This window comes from Hypanus sabinus, chromosome 2 (assembly GCF_030144855.1).
Source record: "Hypanus sabinus isolate sHypSab1 chromosome 2, sHypSab1.hap1, whole genome shotgun sequence".
NCBI classification, from domain to species: Eukaryota; Metazoa; Chordata; class Chondrichthyes; order Myliobatiformes; family Dasyatidae; genus Hypanus; species Hypanus sabinus.
In genome coordinates, this window is record NC_082707.1 from 95,402,554 (window position 1) to 95,423,240 (window position 20,687).

At 44.1% G+C, this 20,687-nt stretch overlaps 1 protein-coding gene across 1 annotated transcript in view; it reads right to left on the reverse strand.

The window, feature by feature from the left end:
- aqp12 (aquaporin 12) overlaps positions 1 to 10,346 on the reverse strand; it is a 36,378-nt gene extending 26,032 nt beyond the window's left edge. The window contains exon 1 of the mRNA XM_059950644.1: positions 9,656 to 10,346. Within this exon, the coding sequence (XP_059806627.1) occupies positions 9,656 to 10,331 (676 nt within the window). The 5' untranslated portion in view covers positions 10,332 to 10,346. The remainder of the gene's footprint in view (positions 1 to 9,655) is intronic.
- Positions 10,347 to 20,687: the final 10,341 nt, after the last annotated feature.

Sequence of the window (20,687 nt, forward strand, 5' to 3'; positions counted from 1 at the left end):
CGGCCCTCGGGGCCCTGCTGCGGGTGTCGTAACTCGTCGGAGGTAAAACGCTGATCTCAGCCCCAGTATCGACCAAAAACTGGCGTCCCGACCTTCTGTCCCACACATACAGGAGGCTATCCCGAAGGCCAGCCGCCGTAGCCATCAGCGGCGGCTGGCCCTGGCGTTTCCCGGGAACTTGCAGGGCGGGCGACAACGGCAGGCTTCCGCGCTCCACCGCTGGTGGTAGAAGCACCAGTGTTCATTGGGCCGGGGGTTGGCGGGCTCTGCGGCCGGGCCTGGTCTGGTTTGCTGCTGGGAGCGTGGCCGGGTGATCTGTGCAATGGATGCCCCACTCGCCTTCTTGGTGTTCCACAGCAAGTCCGCCCGGGCTGCCACCTTCCGGGGGTCACTGAAATCCGCGTCGGACAGCAGCAGGCGTATGTCCTCGGGCAGCTGCTCCAGGAATGCCTGCTCAAACATGAGGCAGGGTGTGTGTCCGTTGGCGAGAGACAACATCTCATTCATTAAAACCGATGGAGGTCTGTCGCCCAAGCCATCCAGGTGCAGTAAACGGGCAGCCCGCTCGCGCCGAGAGAGTCCGAAAGTCCTGAGGAGCAGAGCTTTGAATTCCGTGTACTTGCCATCTACCGGGGGCGACTGTACGAACTCCACGACCTGGGCCGCTGTGTCCTGGTCGAGGGAGCTCACCACGTAGTAGTAGCGGGTGTCTTCTGAGGTGATCTGGCGAACGTGGAATTGGGCTTCGGCTTGCTGGAACCATAGGTCCGGGCGCTGTGTCCAGAAACCGCATGAACAGAGGCGGCGTCAGTCATTTCTGGTCCAAAAATCGTTTGGACCGTCGGGGTCACCAATTGTAGCGGTGTGCTACACGCAGCGCTAAAATTACGACACGGAGTCGGTAACTGCAGTCGAAGGAAAAAACTTTATTCGAAAACTTCAGCCTCACTTTTAAGCCTCTGTCAACCGGCCCCCCATGGCGCAGAGGCTCCAAAACTCTGTGCTCGCAAACCCCCGTAGGCTATCTAATTGTGAGTCGGTTCGGATACACCAGGAAATGGGTCGCCACAGTATGATATTTTTAATGGTGCTTCATTAATTAATTATCCATAGCCAGAGGTCATGGTACATATTGGTACCAATGACATAGGTAGGCAAAGGGATGAGGTCCAGAGGAGAGAATACAGGGAGTAATCTCTGGTTTGCTGTCTGTGCCATGCACCACTGAGGGTAAGAATGGGATGACTTGGCAGATGTATGTGTGGCCGAGAATTAGTGGAGGGGCAGGGATTCAGATTTCTGAATCAGTGGGATTTCTTCTGGGGAAGGTATAACCTGTACAAAAAGAATGGGTTACACTTAAACCTGAGGGGGACCAATATCTACTTGGTTTGCTAGAGATGTTGGGCAAGGTTTAATCTAACTTGGCATGGTAGTTGGAACTGGAGTGGTAGGGTTGTTGGTAAACAAGTAGTTGATGTAGAACGTAACAGAGAGAAACATAGAAATCTACAGCCCATTACAGGCCCTTCGGCCCGCAATGTTGTGCCGACCATGTAACCTACTCTAGAAACTGCTTAGAATTTTCCTACTGCATAGCCTCTATTTTTCTAAGCTCCATGTACCTGAGTCTGTTAAAAGATCTTATTTGTATCCCCCTCTACCACCACTGCTGACAGAGCATTCCACGCACCCACCACTCTCTGTGAAAATCTTACCCCTGACATCCCCCTTGTACCAGCTTCCAAGCACCTTAAAACTATGGCCCCATGTGTTAGCCACTTCATCCCTGGGAAAAAGCCTTTGGCTATCCAAACATTCAATTCCTCTCAGACTCTTATACACCTCTATCAGGTCACCTCTCATCTTCTGTCGCTCCAAGGAGAAAAGACCAAGTATACTCAACCTATTTTCTTAAGGCATGTGCCCCAATCCAGGCAACATCCTTGGAAATCTCTTCTGCGCTCTCTCTATAGCATCCACATCCTTCCTGTAATGATGTGACCAGAACTGTACTCCAAATGGGTCTTACTAAGGTCTTATATAGCTGTAACATTACCTCATAGCTCTTAAACTCAATCCCACAGTTGATGAAGGCCAACACACCATATGTCTTCTTAGCCACAGTCAACCTGTACAGCAGCTTTGAGTGCCCCATGGACGTGGACCCCAGATCTTTCTGACCCTCCACACTGCCAAGAGTCTTACCATTAATATTATATTCTGCTTTCAAATTTGACCTACCAAAATGAACCACTTCACACTTAACTGGGTTGAACTCCATCTGCCACTTCTCAGCCTAGTTCTGCATCCTATCAATGTCCCGTTGTAACCTCTGACAGTCCTCCAGACTATTCACAACACCCCTAACTTTTGTGCCATCAGCAAACTTATTAAACCACCCTCTAATTCCTCATCCAGGTCAATTTTAAAAATCACATAGAGGATGGGTCCCAGAACAGATACCTGTGGAACACCACTGGTCACCATTCTCCATGTATAATATGAACCTTCCACAACCACTCTTTGCCTTCTGTGGTCAAGCCAATTCTGGGTCCACGAAGCAAGGTCTCCTTGGATCCCATGCCTCCTTACCTTCTGAAGGAGTCTTGTATAAGGAACCTTATCAAATGCTTTACTGAAATCCATATACACTAGATCCACAGCTTTACTTCATCAATGTGCTTTGTTACATCCTCAAAGAATTCAATCAGGTTCATAAGGCATGACCTGCCCATGACAAAGCCATGCTGACTGCCCCTTATCAGATTATGTCTCTCCAAATGCTCATAAATCCTACCTCTCAGGATCTTCTCCAACAACTTGCCCACCACTGAAGAAATATTCACTGGTCTATAATTTCCTGGGTTATCTCCACTCCCTTTCTTGAATAAGGGAACAATGTTTGCAATCTTCTAATCCTCTGGTACTTCTCCCGTCCCTACTGATGATGCAAAGATCATTGCCAGAAGCTCAACAATCTCCTCCCCTGCTTCCCACAGTAGCCTGGGGTATATCTGATCCAGTCCAGTGATTTATCTAACTTAATACCTTTCAAAAGCACATCTTTCTTAATGTCTGTACACTCAAGCATTCCAGCCCACTTTAAGTTATCCCCTCATGTAGTGAGACTGTGGAGGAGGACAGGCAGATGTTAGGGAAAAATTGTAGTTTGTTGGATGAGTTGAAGTGTATCATGGAGGCGAAACTGAAAAGGGTGATGAAGGTGAAGGGTGGTGACTGAAGATGTTATACTTGAATGTAAGTGGAATAAGGTAAATGATCTTGTAGTACAATTCAATTGACAGTTATGATGTTGTGGGTACCACTGAGTCATAACTGAAAGAAGATCAAAGTTGGGAGTTTACAACCAGGATTATACATTATATTGAAAGACAGGCAGGTGGGCAAAGGAGGAGGTGTGGCTCTTTTGTTTAAAAATTGAAATCAGATTCTTAGAAAGAGGTTCAGAAGAAGTAGAATCCTTGTGGGTAGAGTTAAGAAACTGCAAGGGAAAAGACCCTGATGAGAGTTGTTTACAGTCCTCCAAACAACAGCCAGGATTTGGGGTACAACAGGAGATAGAAAAGGGCCTGTAAAAAGAGCAATGTTATGATAAACATGGGAGCTTTTAGCATGCAGGTAGTTTGGGAAAATTGGGTTGTTGAGTGCCTATGAGATGGCTTTTGCAAGCAATTTGTGGTTGAGCCCACTTGGGAGAAGGCAATATTGGGTTGGGTGTTATGTAATGCATCAGATTTAATTAGGGAACTTAAGGTAAAGAAACTCTTAGGAGGCAGTGATCATAATATGATATAATTTATCCTGCAGTTTGAGAGGGAGAACCTAAAGTTAGGTGTGTTAAAGTGAAGTAAAGAAAATTACAGAGGCATGAGAGAGGAGCTAGCCAAAATTGACCCTAGTAGGGATGATGGCAGAACAGCAATGGATGGAGTTTCTGGGAGATATTCTGAAGGCATATGACAGATACATCCCAAAGGTGAGGAAATATTTTAAAGGGAGGATGACACAACCATGGCTAACAAAGGAAGTCAAACACAGCATAAAAGCAAAAGTAAAGGCATATAATAGAACAAAAATTAGTGGGAAGTTAGATGATAGGCAACAGAAGGCAAATAAAATAGCCATAAAGAGTAAAATGATGGACTGTAAAGCTAATCAATAATATTAGGGAGGATACCAAAAAAATTTTCAGGTAAGTACAGAGTAATAGATAGGTGGTAACGGATTATCAGACCACTGGAAAATGACACTGGAGAGTTGGTAATGGGAGACAAAGAAATGGCAGGTAAACTTTATGAGTATTTTACTTCAATCTTCACTGTAAAAGACTCTAGCAGTAAATGAGAAGTTCTAGAGTGTCAGGGCAGAAGTAAGAGCAGATTCTGATACTAAGAAGAAGGTGTTTAGGAAATTGAAAAGTCTGAATGAAGGTAGATAAGTTATCTGGACCAGATGGACTACACTCCAGGGTTCTGAAAAAGATAGCTGAAGATATTATGGAGGCATAAGTCATGAGCTTTCAAGAATCACTAGATTTTGGAATGGGTCTGGATTAATGCAAATGCCTCATGCAAACTTAGCATGGTCTCCTTCAGGGGAAGTCTAGCCAGACAATTCTGTTGGAATTCTTTAAGGAAGTAACAGGCAGGATAGACAAAGGGCAGCCTGTGGACATTGTTTATTTAGATTTTCAGAAGGCCTTTGAGAAGGTGCCACACATGAGTTAAGAGCCAATGGTATTAGAGGAATGATCTACTATGAATAGAAGATTGGATGACCAGCCATTTCTGGTTGGCTGCCGGTGACTAGTGCTGTACCACAGAGGCTGACGTTGTGACCTTTTCTTATTGTATATGGATGATTTAGATGATGGAATTGATAGCTTTGTGACCAAGACACAAAGGTAGGTGGAGGGGCAGCGAGTATTGAGGAAGCAGTGTGAGTCCGCAGAAGGACTTAGATTATGAGGATGGGCAAAGAAGTGGCAGATGGAATGTAGTGCAGGAAAGTGTATGGTCATTCACTTTGGTAAAAAGAATAAAGCTATAGACTATTTTCTAAATAGCGAGCAAATCCAAACATCAGAGGTGCAAAGGGACTTGGGAGTCATTCTGCAGGATTCCCTAAAGGTTAACTTGCAGGTTGAGTGTGTGGTGAGGAAGGGAAATGCAATGTTACCATTCATTTCGAGAGGACTAGAATATAAAAGCAAGGATGTAATGCTGAAGCTTTGTAAAGTACTGGTGAGGCCTCACCTGGAGTATGGTGAGCGGCTTTGGGCCCCCTATCTAAGAAAGGATGCGCTGGAGGTGGTCCAGTGGAGGCTCATGTGATTGATTCCAGGAATGAAAGGGTTAATGTTTGAGGAGCATTGGATGGGTCTAGGCCTGTACTTGCTGGAGTTTAGAAGAATGACGGGGGATCTTATTGAAACCTTTTGGATATTGAAAAGCCTAGACAGTGTGGATGTAGAAAGGATGTTTCCTATAGCGGGGAAGCCTAGGATCAGAGGGCACAATGTCAGAATTTAGGGATATCCATTTAGAACAGAGATGAGGAGGAATTGTTTCAGCCAGAGGGTGGTGAATCTGTGGAATTCATTGCCACGGGCAGCTGTGGAGACTAAGTTATTGGGTACACACACACATCACATTTACATGTGCAGTACAGTGGTTTGCGATCACGTTGATGTGCATGCTCTACAAGCATAGCATATTGTGTGTACTCATTATGATACAGTAATTGCATTTCCAGGAGTATTTGTGATAGCAAAGTGCCTCGCCAGTGTTGCAACAGCCTCGACACTTTCCATTATATTTGTGGTAAGTCACTTAAATCTCAACGAGAGAGCAACACTCCTTCTATTAAGAACACTCATAAGCTCTGCTTTAACCGTAGAACCATAGAACACTACAGCACAGAAAACAGGCCATTCAGCCCTTCTTGTCTGTGCTGAAACTTTATTCCGCTAGTCCCATTGACCTATACCCAGCCCATAACCCTCCAGACCTCTCCCATCCATATATCTATCCAATTTGTTCTTAGAACTTAAGAGTGAGCCCGCATTTACCACATCAGATGGCAGCCCGTTCCACACTCCCACCACTCTCTGTGAAAAAGTTCCCACTAATGTTCCCCCTTTCACCCTGAAGCCATGTCCTCACATATTTATCTCTCCTAATCCAAGAGGAAAGAGCCTACTTGCATTTACTCTGTCTATACCCCTTATAATTTTGTAAACCTCTCTCAATCCCCCCTCATTCTTCTACACTCCAAGGAATAAAGTCCTAACCTGTTCAATCTTTCCCCGTATCTCAACTCCTGAAGAACTGGCAACATCCTAGTAAATCTTCTCTGTACTCTTTCAATCTTACTGATATCCATCCTATAGTTAGGTGACCAGAACTGCACACAATACTCCAAATTTGGTCTCACCAATGTCTTATACAACCTCACCATAACATCTCAACTCCATACTCAATACTTTGATTTATGAATGCCAGGATGCCAAAAGCTTTCTTTACAACCCTGTCTACCTGTGATGCCCCTTTCAGGGAATTATGTATCTGAACTCCCAAATCCCTTTGTTCCTCAGTGCCCTACCATTTACTGTGTATATAGTTGTAACATTGGGCACCAAGACAAAGCCTGGGCTCTTCACATATTTTGCATTCCTATTTATATTTCTTCCCTGCAAATCTTGGCACTGTCAGTGACGAGCACGGTGAAAGGTTTCACTGGGATATTGCGATCATGGAGAAATGTTATCAGAGCAACTGGAATCCATCAATGCTGGCTGATTATTGTTGGACATTGAAGCAAGAAGCCTCAGACACTGAGGACTGAGTACTGGGCCTTAACCACAAGCGGTTCCAGCAGCTACCATCCGGGAAACAGTATCGTAGCATTAAAGCCAGGACCAACAGGGTCCAGGACAGCTTCTTCAGGCTGATTAATTCACACTGATACAATCGCATTCCTATGCTATATTGTTTAAAGCTCTAGTTTAATTTCTTGTTTTAGTTCCACAGTTTCTGGCTCAGTTTCTTCCTCTTCCTGTTGTACATACTATTTATTACAAATTACTTTAAACTGCACATTTAGACAGAGATGTAACGTGAAAATTTTTACTCATGTATGTGAAGTATATAATAAATAAAGTCAATTCAATTCAAATGAAAATCATCAAGAAAACATCTTTAGCTTAGCTGAACTATTGCAAATCATCAGCACTGTCATGCAATTAAATGCATTATATTCAATAAAAGTTCATTTCTTCTTTTTCCAAATTCCTATGTGATACGAGTAATCTGGAGTTATATCTGTGTTCAGCTTCAAGCTGTCTATCATAACCACAAAAATTTCTGAAGAATCTACACGTTTTAAAAATATTCTTGCCCAATGTCATCAGCCCCTTTTTCAACAACACCTGTACCAGTTTGGTTATGCAGATGTGCTCATATCTCTACCCTGATGTGCTAATATCTGACAATACCTCTATTGAGGCAAAGATAAGACTAATGACCCTCTTATTACCTCACGACCCTCATGTGTTGCTATCCCTTTAAACAACTCAGTGTTCAGAAGCAGGAAAGGTACCCACCACGGATCAGAACTGAAGAAGCCTCTCCAATGACTGGCAAAATGACTTCGAGACAACACAAGTCCAGTTGCCCTGATTTGCTATTGCTTGATCCCCAATGACCTGGATGACTGAGAATCTTCATAGACAGAGTGCTCTTTATCTCCTCAAGCCCATTCCATTCTCAGTGAGATAATGGCGGATCTCTGACCAAGCTACATACACCCCACAATATTTTCCCCATAAAGACTTGAGGTGGGCCAGTGGGAAATGAGCAGAGGCATTGTCTTCCCTCTCCCATTGACCATCCCACTCCCAATCCCATTGACCACTCATCTCCCAATCCTGTTCACCATCCCTCTCCCTCTCCCGTCCACCACTCCTCTCCCAATCCCATTGACCACTCCTCTCCCAATCCTGTTCACCATCCCTCTCCCTCTCCCGTCCACCACTCCTCTCCCAATCCCATTGACCACTCCTCTCCCAATCCTGTTCACCATCCCTCTCCCAATCCCGTTCACCACCCCCTCCCTCTCCCGTCCACCATCCCTCTCCCAATTGCAATCACCACCCTTCTCCCTCCCCCATTCACCACTCCTCTCCCAATCCCGTTCACCATCCCTCTCCTACCCTCAATCACAGTCCCTCTCCCTCTCCCGTTCACCATCCCTCTGCTACTCCATCACCGTCCCTCTCCTACCCTCATCCATGGTCCCACTCCCTCTGCTGTTCACCGACCCTCTCCTACCCTCATCCATGGTCCCACTCCCTCTGCCATCCACTGTCCCTCTCCTACCCTCATCCTCAGTCCCACTCCCTCTGCTGTTCACCATCCCTCTCCCCATCCGGTTCGTGGTTCCACTCCCACCCTGCCCTTTAGGCTGTAACACAGCCTAAAACTAGTACCTCAGCTTCTGCAATCAACAAACTGCTGGAGGAACCCAGCAGGTCAAGCAACGTTGGTAGGAGGAAAGAAAAGTATGGATGTTTTAGATCGAAACCTGTATCAATCCGGATCACTGAAGTTCTTCGGCAAAGTTTGTAACACTCCATCCTCCACCTGGGCACACTGCAGCCTACAGGACTCAATACTGAATTCTCAAACTTTAAACAAGTCTTTATTTCTTTCTTAAACTATTAAAAATTGTCTCTGTTTACATTTTAGACTTCCAGCATCTGTTAAATTCTTCTAGGTTTTCAATGTTTTGTACAGTTTCTAGATGCAAGGTTAATGAAATTCAGTCACTGGCTAATGGGAAGGATGTGAGTTGTGAAGAAATCATTAGCTTCATTTGTCACACGTACACAGAAACATCAGAATGGTCAGTGAAATACGTCCATTTGTGTCAAAGTCTGAGAATCTTGCTGGGGAGTGCCCACAGCTCACTAACCCAACCCAGATGTCTTTGGGATACAGAAGAAACCCACGCTGTCACAGGGAGGAATCACAGACAGGGGCGGGGATTGAACCCTGATCGGTCAGCGCTGTGCTGTAAAGCAATTGCACTAAGCTCCCCACTATAGTGCCACACCCTGCACAATGAGCAGCACCGTGCACAATGGGAATCAAACTGTAACAGACTGGATTTTACAAATCCATTCATGTTCTCCATTTTCTCTCTTTTTTTGTCCATATCAGGACAAGAGGTATGTGTGTATCTGTCCTTGAAAGCCAGAATCGCAGATTATGCGACATTATTCAGACTTTACAATATTAGTAACACATTATACAAACACAGGAGATTAACTTCACCCTGAGAGTCACAGCACCCTATCACAGAAATTCCCTTTGTTCCCCCTTCGTCCTTCACTCCACCCACTTCCTCTATTAGCTGCCTGACTTGTTGCTGTGACAGAAGGCCTTTACCCGAAACGTTAGCTCCATTCCTCTCTGCAGACGCTGCCTGACCTGAAGGGAGTATCCAGCATTTTCTCTCCTGCAGTTTTAGTTTAGTTTTGAGTTCAACATCTCCTTCAACTGTTTCCAACCACAATTTACCACAATCAATCCAATACTTACAGATACACTTGCTTTGAATGGAGACTCACCGATATAAACCAAGGCGGTGATTGTTAGGGCTTTGGACAGAATCCTCAAGCCAGAAGCTGCTCCCTCAAACTTCATCACAACCAGGTGCAGTAGAAGAACGCAGGCTGCTTCGACCAAGGCTCCGTGGCTGATGGATGTTTGAATGGTGGAGCTGCAGTCAATGGCCATCAGGTTCTGGATGAGATGAAACTCTGTCAGCTCCCAGGACCAGTACACCTTTGTGATGGTGCTGGCCAACTGCACCCCTCCAAACTGGGACAAGATCCTTCGAGCAGCAGCTGCCAGCGGAGCATTGGAGCAGAGCAGCTCCCGCAAGGTGACCAGGGGGTTGGCGTGTGCACCATCAAACGTGTACTCGTGGATCAAGACGAGGATAAAGAATAAAGTCAGGACCACGTCCTGCCCAAACCCCCCTCCCCACGGCCCAATCACCGTCAACATCCTGAGCTCAAGCCAGCAAGCCCCCAGCTGGAAGCAGGAGACCAGCTCCAGCAGGAGGGTGCAGTAAACCCAGGGCGGAAAGAGCCTTCTGGAGACCATCCTGACCACCTGAGAGAGAGCCACAACAGCAAAGAAATAGGTGGCGGAGACGTTGAGCCCGGCCATGGTTTTCCTCAGACCCAGCTCTCTGTGACTCTTAACATTTGATGCATTTTTAAGTGGAAACGTGTACATTCACTAGAGTCAAGGACAGTACAAACAAATACACGTCTACAAAGCAGAACCAGGCAAGAGTTGGTCAATCATCTACAGACAGTTTACACCTGGCATCTACAGCTTCTTCTTCTCACTGCTGGTGTGAGCGCTTTTATCCCAAAGTCTTTATGCTAATAAAAATATCTGTAACACACGTGCTTAAAAGTGCATTTGAAAACTCTCACCACCCTCTGGCTGATCAGCAGAAAACAGAGTGGGAATAAAGGGATCTTATTCTGGCTGGCTGCCAGTTACCAGTGGAGTTCCACAGGGGTTGGTGTTGGGACCACTGCTTTTTACAATGTATGTCAGTGATTTGGACTATGGGATTAATGGATTTGTGGCTAAATATGCTGATAATATAAAGATAGGTGGAGGAGCAGGTAGTGTTGAAGAAACAGAGAGCCTGCAGAGAGACTTGGATAGTTTAGGGGAATGGGCAAAGAAGTGGCAAATGAAATCCAATGTTGGTAAGTGTATGGTCATGTACTTTGGTGGAAGAAATAAATGGGCAGACTATTATTTAGATGGAGAGAGAATTCAAAATGCAGAGATGCAAAGAGACTTGGGAGTCCTTGTGCAGGATACCCTAAAGGTTAACCTACAGATTGAGTCAGTGGCGAAGAAGGCAAATGCAATGTTGGCATTCATTTCTAGAGGTATAGAATAGGAGCAGGGATGTGATGTTGAGGCTCTATAAGGCACTCGTGAGACCACACCTGGAGTATCTTGTGCAGTTTTGGGCTCCTTATTTTAGAAAGGATATACTGACATTGGAGAGGGTTCAGAGAAGATTCACAAGAATAATTCCAGGAATGAAAGGGTTACCTTATGAGGAACATCTGGCAGCTCTTGGGCTGTATCCCCTGGAGTTCAGGAGAATGATGGGGGATCTCCTAGAAATATTCCATATGTTAAAAGGCATGAACAGATTAGATTTGGCAAAGTTATTTCCCATGGTAGGGGAGTCTAGGACCAGAGGGCACGACTGCAGGATTGAAGGACGTCCATTTAGAACAAAGATGTGGAGAAATTACTTTAGTCAGAGGGTGGTAAATCTGTGGAATTTGTTGCCACGAGCGGCTGTAGAGGCCAAGTCATTGGGTGTATTTAAGGCAGAGATAGATAAGTTTTTGATTAACCAGGGCATCAAAGCATATGGGGAGAAGGCAGGGGAGTGGGGATGACTGGAAGAATTAGATCAGCCCATGATTGAATGGTGGAGTGTACTCGATGGGCCGAGTGGCCTACTTCTGCTCAAAAGAATTGAGGTAGAATAGTGACCATAATTTCCAGCACTTAAGACCACAAGACCATAAGACATAGGAGCAGAATGAGGCCATTCAGTCCATCGAGTCTTCTCCGCCATTTCATCATGGCTGATCCTGGATCGCATTCAACTCCATACACCTGCCCTCTCTCCAAATCCTATGATTCCCTCAACCAATCAGGAATCTATCAACTCCTGCTTTAAATATACACACGGACTTGGCCTCCATCACGGTCTGTGGTAGAGCATTCCACAGATTCACCACTCTTTGGCTAAAAAAATTCCTCCTTACCTCTGTTCTAGAAGTTCATCCCTCAATTTTGAGGCTGTGCCCTCTGGTTCTGGACACCCCCACCAGAGTGTACATTCTCTCCACATCCACCTTATTTAGTCCTTTCAAAATTCAGTAGGTTTCAATGATCTCCCCACCCCATTCTTCTAAATTCCAGTGAGTACAGGCCCAAAGCTGCCAAATGTTCCTCATATATTGATCTCTTCGTTCCCAGAATTATCCTAGTGACACTCCTCTGGACTCTCACCAGTGACAATACATCCTTTCTAAGATAAGTGGCCTAACAGTACTGTGGGTGTACCTACACCTCAGGGACTGCAGCAGTTCAAGAGGCAGCTCATCACCACCTTCTCAAGGGCAATAAATGCTGGCTTAGCAGGCCAAACCCACATCCCATAAATTAATAAATTAAAAAATAACTGTTGACAATACTCCAAGTGCAGTCTGACAAGTGTCTTACAAAGTTTCAACATTATGACCTTGCTTTTATATTCTATTCCCCTTGAAAAAATGCCAATATTGCATTTGCCTTCGTTATCACCGACTCAACCTGTAAATTAATCTTCTGGGAGCCTTGCATGAGAACTCCAAAGCCGTCTGCACCTCTGATATTTGAATTTTCCCCCCATTTAGATAATAGTCCACACTATTGTTCCTTTTACCAAAATGCATTATCATATATTTCCCAACACTCTATTCCATCTGCCCATTCTTCCAATTTGTCTAAGTCCTGTTGCAATTGCATTGCATCTTCAGCACCACATACCCCTCCACCTCTCTTTGTACCACCCACAAACTTTGCCACAAAGTCATCAATTCCACTATTTAAATTATTAAACAATGTGAAAAGTAGTGGTCCCAATACTGACCCCCGAGGAACACCACTAGTCACCGGCAGCCAACCAGAAAAGATCCACTTTATCCCACTTGCTGCCTCCTGCCTGTCAGCCATTCCTCTATCCATGCCAGTATCTTTCCTGTAACACCATAGGATTTTATCTTGTTAAGCAGCCTCATGTGTGGCACCTTATCAAATGCGTTCTGAAAATCCAAGTAAGTGATATCCACTGCCTCTCCTTTGTCCATCCTGTGTGTTACTTCTTCAAAGAATTCCAACAGATTTCAGGCAAGATTTCCCTTTACAGAAACCATGCTGACTTTGACTTATTTTATCAGTAGTCTCCAAGTACTCTGAAACCTGGTCCTTAATAATAGACCGCAACACTTTCCCAGCCTCTGAGATTTGGCTAACTAGCCTATAATTTCCTCCTTTTTGTCTTCCTCTCTTCTTAAGGAATGGAGTGACAGTTTCAATTTTCCAGTCCTCTGGGACCATGCCAGAATCAAGTATTCTTGAAAGATCATGACCAATGCATCTGTTATCTCTTCAGCAACCTCCCTCAAGACTCTGGGATGTAGTCCATCTGGTCCAGGTGACTTAGCCGCCTTAAGACCTTTGAGTTTGCTTTTTTCCTTTGAAATAGCAATGGCACTCACTCCTGCTCCCTGACACTCACAGACCTCTGGCATACAGCTAGTGTCTTCCACAGTGAAGAATGAAGCAAAGTATTCTTTAAGTTCATTTGTCATTTCTTTGTCTCCCATTACTATCTCACCAGCATCATTTTCCAGTGGTCCAATATCAACTCTCACCTCCCTTTTATTCTTTATATAACTGAAAAATCTTTTAGTATCCTGCTTTATATAATTGGCTAGTTTGCCCTTATATTTCATTTATTCCCTTCTTATTGCTTTTTGAGTTGCCTTTAGTTGGATTTTAAAAGCTTCCCAATCATCCAAACTCCCACTCATTGTTGCTACATTATGTGCCATTTCCTTGGCTTTTATGCAGTCCTTAATTTAACTTGTCAGCCATGGTTCCCTATCCCTGCCATTTGAGAACAACTTCTTCTGTGTACCTATCCTGTGCCTTGTGAACTATTTCCTGAAACCTCAGCAATATCTGCTCTGCCGTCATCTCTGTGAGTATCCTCTTCCTATCCACCTGGGCAAGCTCCTCTCTCATGCCTCTGTAATTCCCGTTATTCCATTGTGATACTGATACATGTGAGTTATGCTTCTCCCTCTCAAATTGCAGTATGAATTCCATCATATGGTCACTGCCTCCTAAGGCTTCCTTTACATTATGCTGACTAATAAAATCGGGGTTATTACACAACACCCAATGTAAGATGGCTAGGCGCAAGCACAAGCTGCTCTAAAAAGCCACCTCGTGGACATTCAACAGACTTCCTCTCTTGCAATCTGACACCAACCTGATTTTCCCAATCCCTTTCCATATTGAAGTCCCCCATTACAATTGTGTCATTACCCTTATTACATGCCCTTTCCAGCTCCCTTTGCAATCTCAACCCCACATCTTGGCTACTAGGAGGCCTATATATGATTCCCATAATGTTTTTTCCCCTTGCAGTTTCTTAATTCCACCGACAAGGATTCAACATTCTCTGACATTATGTCACCTCTTTCTAAAGATGTAATTCCATCTCTTCCCAACAGAGCCACACCACCACCTGTCCTTTCAATACAAAGTATATCCTTTGATGTGAAGCTCCCAACTATGACCTTCTTTCAGCCACAACTCAGTGATGCCCACAACGTCATACTGACTAATCTCTAATGGTGTCATGAGTTTATCCACTTTATTCTGAATGTTAAATGTATTTAAATACAGCACCTTCAGTCCGGCATTCTTCACCCTTCTGAATTTTGCCTCTGTGTACAATTTAACTCTTTGCTCCATTTGCATTTAGACAATAGACAATAGGTGCAGAAGTAGACCATTCAGCCCTTCGAGCCTGCACCGCCATTTTGAGATCATGGCTGAGCAACTACTATCAATACCCAGTTCCTGCCTTGTCCCCATATCCCTTGATTCCCCTATCCATAAGATACCTATCGAGCTCCTTCTTGAAAGCATCCAGAGAATTGGCCTCCACTACCTTCCGAGGCAGTGCATTCCACACCCCCACAACTCTCTGGGAGAAGAAGTTTTTCCTTAACTCTGTCCTAAATGACCTACCCCTTATTCTCAAACCATGCCCTCTGGTACTGGACTCTCCCAACAACTGGAACATATTTCCTGCCTCTATCTTGTCCAATCCCTTAATAATCTTATATGTTTCAATCAGATCTTCTCTCAATCTCCTTAATTCCAGTGTGTACAAGCCCAGTCTCTCTAACCTCTCTGCGTAAGACAGTCCAGACATCCCAGGAATTAACCTCGTGAATCTATGCTGCACTTCCTCTACAGCCAGGATGTCCTTCCTTAACCCTGGAGACCAAAACTGTACACAATACTCCAGGTGTGGTCTCACCAGGGCTCTGTACAAATGCAAGAGGATTTCCTTGCTCTTGTACTCAATTCCCTTTGTAATAAAGGCCAACATTCCATTAGCCTTCTTCACTGCCTGCTGCACTTGCTCATTCACCTTCAGTGACTGATGAACAAGGACTCCTAGATCTCTTTGTATTTCTCCCTTACCTAACTCTGCACCGTTCAGATAATAATCTGCCTTCCTGTTCTTACTCCCAAAGTGGATAACCTCACACTTATTCACATTAAACGCCATCTGCCAAGTATCTGCCCACTCAGCCTATCCAAGTCACCCTGAATTCTCCTAACATCCTCATCACATGTCACACTGCCACCCAGCTTAGTATCATCAGCAAATTTGCTGATGTTATTCTCAATGCCTTCATCTAAATCGTTGACGTAAATTATAAACAGCTGTGGTCCCAATACTGAGCCCTGTGACACCCCACTAGTCACCACCTGCCATTCCGAGAAACACCCAGTCACCGCTACCCTTTGCTTTCTATCTGCCAACCAGTTTTCTATCCATGTCAATGTCTTCCCCCCGATGCCATGAGCTTTGATTTTACCCACCAATCTCCTATGTGGGACCTTATCAAATGCCTTCTGAAAATCGAGATACACTACATCCACTGGATCTCCCCCATCTAACTTCCTGGTTACATCCTCGAGAAACTCCAACAGATTAGTCAAGCATGATTTACCCTTGGTAAATCCATGCTGGCTCGGCCCAATCCTATCACTGCTATCTAGGTATGCCACTATTTCATCCTTTTTTCATGGACTATTTCATGGACTCTAGCATCTTCCCCACCACCGATGTCAGGCTGACAGGTCAATAGTTCTCTGTTTTCTCCCTCCCTCCTTTCTTAAAAAGTGGGATAACATTAGCCATTCTCCAATCCTCAGGAACTGATCCTGAATCTAAGGAACATTGGAAAATGATTACCAATGCATCCACAATTTCCAGGGCCACCTCCTTTAGTACCCTAGGATGCAGACCATCTGGACCTGGGGATTTGTCAGCCTTCAGTCCTATCAGTCTTCTCATCACCGTTTCCTTCCTAATGTCCATCTGTTTCATTTCCTCTGTTACCCTATGTCCTTGGCCCATCCATACATCTGGGAGATTGCTTGTGTCTTCCTTAGTGAAAACAGATCTAAAGTACTCATTAAATTCTTCTGCCATTTCTCTGTTTCCCATAACAATTTCACCCAATTCATTCTTCAAGGGCCCAACATTGTTTTTAACTATCTTCTTTCTCTTCACATACCTAAAAAAGCTTTTGCTATCTTCCTTTATATTCCTGGCTAGCTTGCGTTTGTACCTAATTTGTTCTCCCTGTATTGTCTTTTTAGCTAAGTTCTGTTGTTCCTTAAAAACTTTCCAATCATCTGTCCTCCCACTCACCTTAGCTCTGTCATACTTCCTTTTTTTTAATGCTATGCAATCTCTGACTTCCTTTGTCAACCACTGTGGCCCCTTTCCCCCTTTGAATTCTTCCTTCTCTGGGGGATGAACTGATTTTGCACCTTGTGCATTATTCCCAAGAATACCTGCCATTGCTGTTCCACTGTCTTTTCTGCTAGGCTATCCGTCCAGTCAACTTTGGCCAGCTCCTTCCTCATGGCTCCATAGTTTCCCCAGTTCAACTGCAACACTGACACCTCCGAGCTGCCCTTTTCCTTCTCAAATTGCAGATAAAAACTTATCATATTATGATCACTACCTCCTAATGGCTCCCTTACTGCAAGATCGCTTATCAAATCCTGTTCATTATATAACACTAAATCCAGAATATTCTTGTCCCTGGTTGGCTCTCGTACAAGCTGTTCCAAGAATGCATCCCGTAGGCACTCTACAAACTCCCTATCCTGGGGTCCAGCACCAACCTGATTCTCCCAGTTCATCTGCATGTTGAAATCCCTCATAACTACTGCGACATTACCTTTGCCACATGCCAATGTTAACTCCCTATTCAACTTGCACCCAATATCCATGCTACTGTTTGGTGGTCAATCATTGGCTTCTACTTCCTTATATTCATATGACATATTTCATCATCTACCTGTAAACCTGCTGGCTCATCCTCAGCTCTATCATACTGGTTCCCATCCCCCCTGCCATATTAGTTTAACCCACTCCCTGCAGCTCTAGTAAACCTGCCCACAAGGATATTAGTCCCACTTGGATTCAAGTGCAAACCTGTCCCTTTTGTACAGGTCACACCTGCCTCAGAAGAGGTCCCAATTATCCAGAAATCTGTATCCCTCCCCCTTGCTCCAATTTGTCTGCCACACACTTATCTGCCACCTCAATCTATTCCTATCCTCACTGCCACTTGGCACAGGCAACAATCACAAGATTATTGTCTTTGATGTCCTACTTTTCAGCTTGCTTCCCAGCTCCCTGGATTCTGTTTTCAGAACCTCCTCCCTTTCTCTACCACATCATTGGTACCTATATGTACCATGACTTCTGGCTGCTCACCCTCCCTTTCCAGGATATTGAGGGCATGTCCAGAAACATGGTGGACCTAGGCAAACTACCATCCACGTTTTTTTTCCACAGGTAGGTCGTTCCCCCCAACAGTACTCAAAACATGAGTACTTATTGTTCAGGTGGACAACCACAATGGTGCTCTCCACTATCTGAAGTCCTCCCTTCCCTCTCCTGACAGTCACCCATTTATCTGTCTCCTGTAGACTTGGGGTGACTACCTGCCTGTAGTTCCTATCTATCACCATATTACCCTTACAAGCCGAAGGTTATCGAGCTGCACAATGCTTCATCAACAGCTTAGTGAAACAACACCTTCCTACTGGACAGGAAACTCTGTTCAAGACCAACTTTAAATGCTGCTGGACTGGGGGCACAATAAGTAGCTTTCTCATTTGGAATCAGATTGCAATGGTTGACTTGATCTAGATTTGGCTTGATGTGGAGAATCCCTGCCTGCTCCCTATACCTGCCACCATCTGCAGTTAATAGAATAAAAGTAATAATAATAATAATAATAATTTTATTTATAGAGCACTTTTCATACATTGTAGCTCCAAGTGCTTTACAATGGGATAAAGTATAAAAGAAAAATAAAGATGAAAATAAAAGACAAAAAGATGCTAGTTAAAAGCAAGGTTAAATAAATAGTTTTTGAGCTGGTGGTTAAAAGTGTCAACTGTGTCTGCATCTCATATAGTTTTAGATATTGAGTTCTGCATTTTAGGAGTGTAGTTCAAAAATGCTGACTTACCAATTACCTTCTGAGGGAGATTGTCTAAATTTCAGAGACCGGTGGAAAAAGATCTGAGAGTTGGAGCAGAAGCAAACAAACTGACTATTTGATGTACTTTGGTCCCAGGTTATTGAGAACTTTAAAAGCAAGTAAGAGCACGTTAAATTGAATTCTAAAAGATCCCACATTACTCATCCAGTTGTTTATCGCAGCCATACCAGATGTCAGGGAAGATAGGGTGTTGTCATCATCAGGCTCAAATGAGATGTACAATTGTGTGTCATCTGTATAACTGTAGAAATCAAGTTTATGCTCTCTAATAATGTCTCCTAAGGGGAGTATGGATAAGGAGGAGGATGATGACAGCTTCCCTGAGCAACACCAAAAGGTACATCATATCACTTAGAAAATTGGTCAATGCAGAGTAGCTGGGTTGGGAGTGATATGTTCTAGTTAAAGTCTAGCAGTGGTGTTCTAAATGAGTTGAAGTTTGTCAATGGATTGTTTGGAAGGTCAGTAAGAAGTGCATTGCAGTAGTTCAGTCTATTCAATATAAAGGCATGAATTAGTTTTCAGCATCTTAATGTGACAGAAACAGTTGTGCCTTTGCAATATTTTTTAAATGTAGAAATACTACTCTGGTCACTTTCTTCATGTGGAACTCAAATCTGAATCAAGGATAACTCCCAGGATAGTTACATCTGACTTTACAAGGGAGCCACGTTCCCAAGCTTATCAAGAACTTTATCTCTTGGCTTTGGTGCCAAACAAAAGTATTTCAGTTTTATCTTCATTTAGTTTCAAGAAAGCATTACTCATCCAGTTGTTTATCGCAGCCATACCAGATGTCAGGGAAGATAGGGTGTTGTCATCATCAGGCTCAAATGAGATGTACAATTGTGTGTCATCTGCATAACTGTAGAAATCAAGTTTATGCTCTCTAATAATGTCTCCTAAGGGGAGTATGGATAAGGAGGAGGATGATGACAGCTTCCCTGAGCAACACCAAAAGGTACATCATATCACTTAGAAAATTGGTCTCCAAGACAGACAAAAAAATTCTCTCTAAGATATATGAATGAAACCGATTAAGGGCACTAACAGTGAGGCCAACCCAGTTCTCAAGGTGATCTTGGAGAATGTTGTTGTCAATGTGTGGAAGGCAGCTCTTAGATCTAGAAGAGTTAGAACTGAGACTCTGTTGTCATTAGTGCTGAGCCAAATGTCATTGACAATTTTGTTAAGGACTGTCACTATACTGTGGTTTGCTCTAAAACCTGACTGAAACTTTTCTAAAATATTGCTTGCATTCAGTAAGTTGTTGGATTGGTTGAAAATGACTCTGTTGACTGTTCGTCAATGGAACCAGGTTAGGAAATTCACCACAGAGCTCATAATTAGTCGAACCTTACACTTTATTGTCTCTGCACAAACAATGTGACCATGTTTTCCCCAAGCCAACAACTTAGAACATGAATTCTACTGTTCCTCCTGTACCAATACTACCTCAATTTATAACTCCAAAATGTAGGATCTCCATTGGCCAGATGATCGATCCTTTTTTATTCCCTGCCTGGGATGGGGGTTCTTCCTTGTGATGGTGGGTCTCTTCAGAGAGTTATCGCTGATTGCACACTCGGGGTTGTGGGGTGAGTGTCTCTGACTCACATACTGACCAATATCACTTAAGATTCAGCCCTTACTATTTTGTCAGACAATAGAGGTGATGGTGGAATCAGGTGGGGGTGAGGTTTAGTACTGCAGCTACAGAGATGATGAAGTTTGGAGCATTGACTACAGCCCAGCTTAACCCCAGTCTGCACTGGTGTTTGGTCTGCGACCTATCCTAGATTTATAGCAAATTCAACATGTGTCAACATAGAATGGAGATGTGTTTCTGTGGGCAGCTCTACTTGACCATTCTCCCACGTCTCACAGATAACAGTCAAAGGCTCTTGTACTTGGCAGCAGACATCTAAGTGGGCACGGACAAGTTGAGCAAAGGGACATTTTTCCCTGCTGTATCACTCTGTAGCAAAACAAAATGGCTGATGCATTTTTTCTTGTGTGGTTCTACAGTGAAGGCCACCCTCTGAAGCTCTTGGACGGAATTCAAGGAACAGCTCTTTAGCCCCTGGGAGGAAGCGGCTGAGGTAAACTCTCCTGTGGTTGCCACAACTTTGATTCCCTGCTTGCAGCT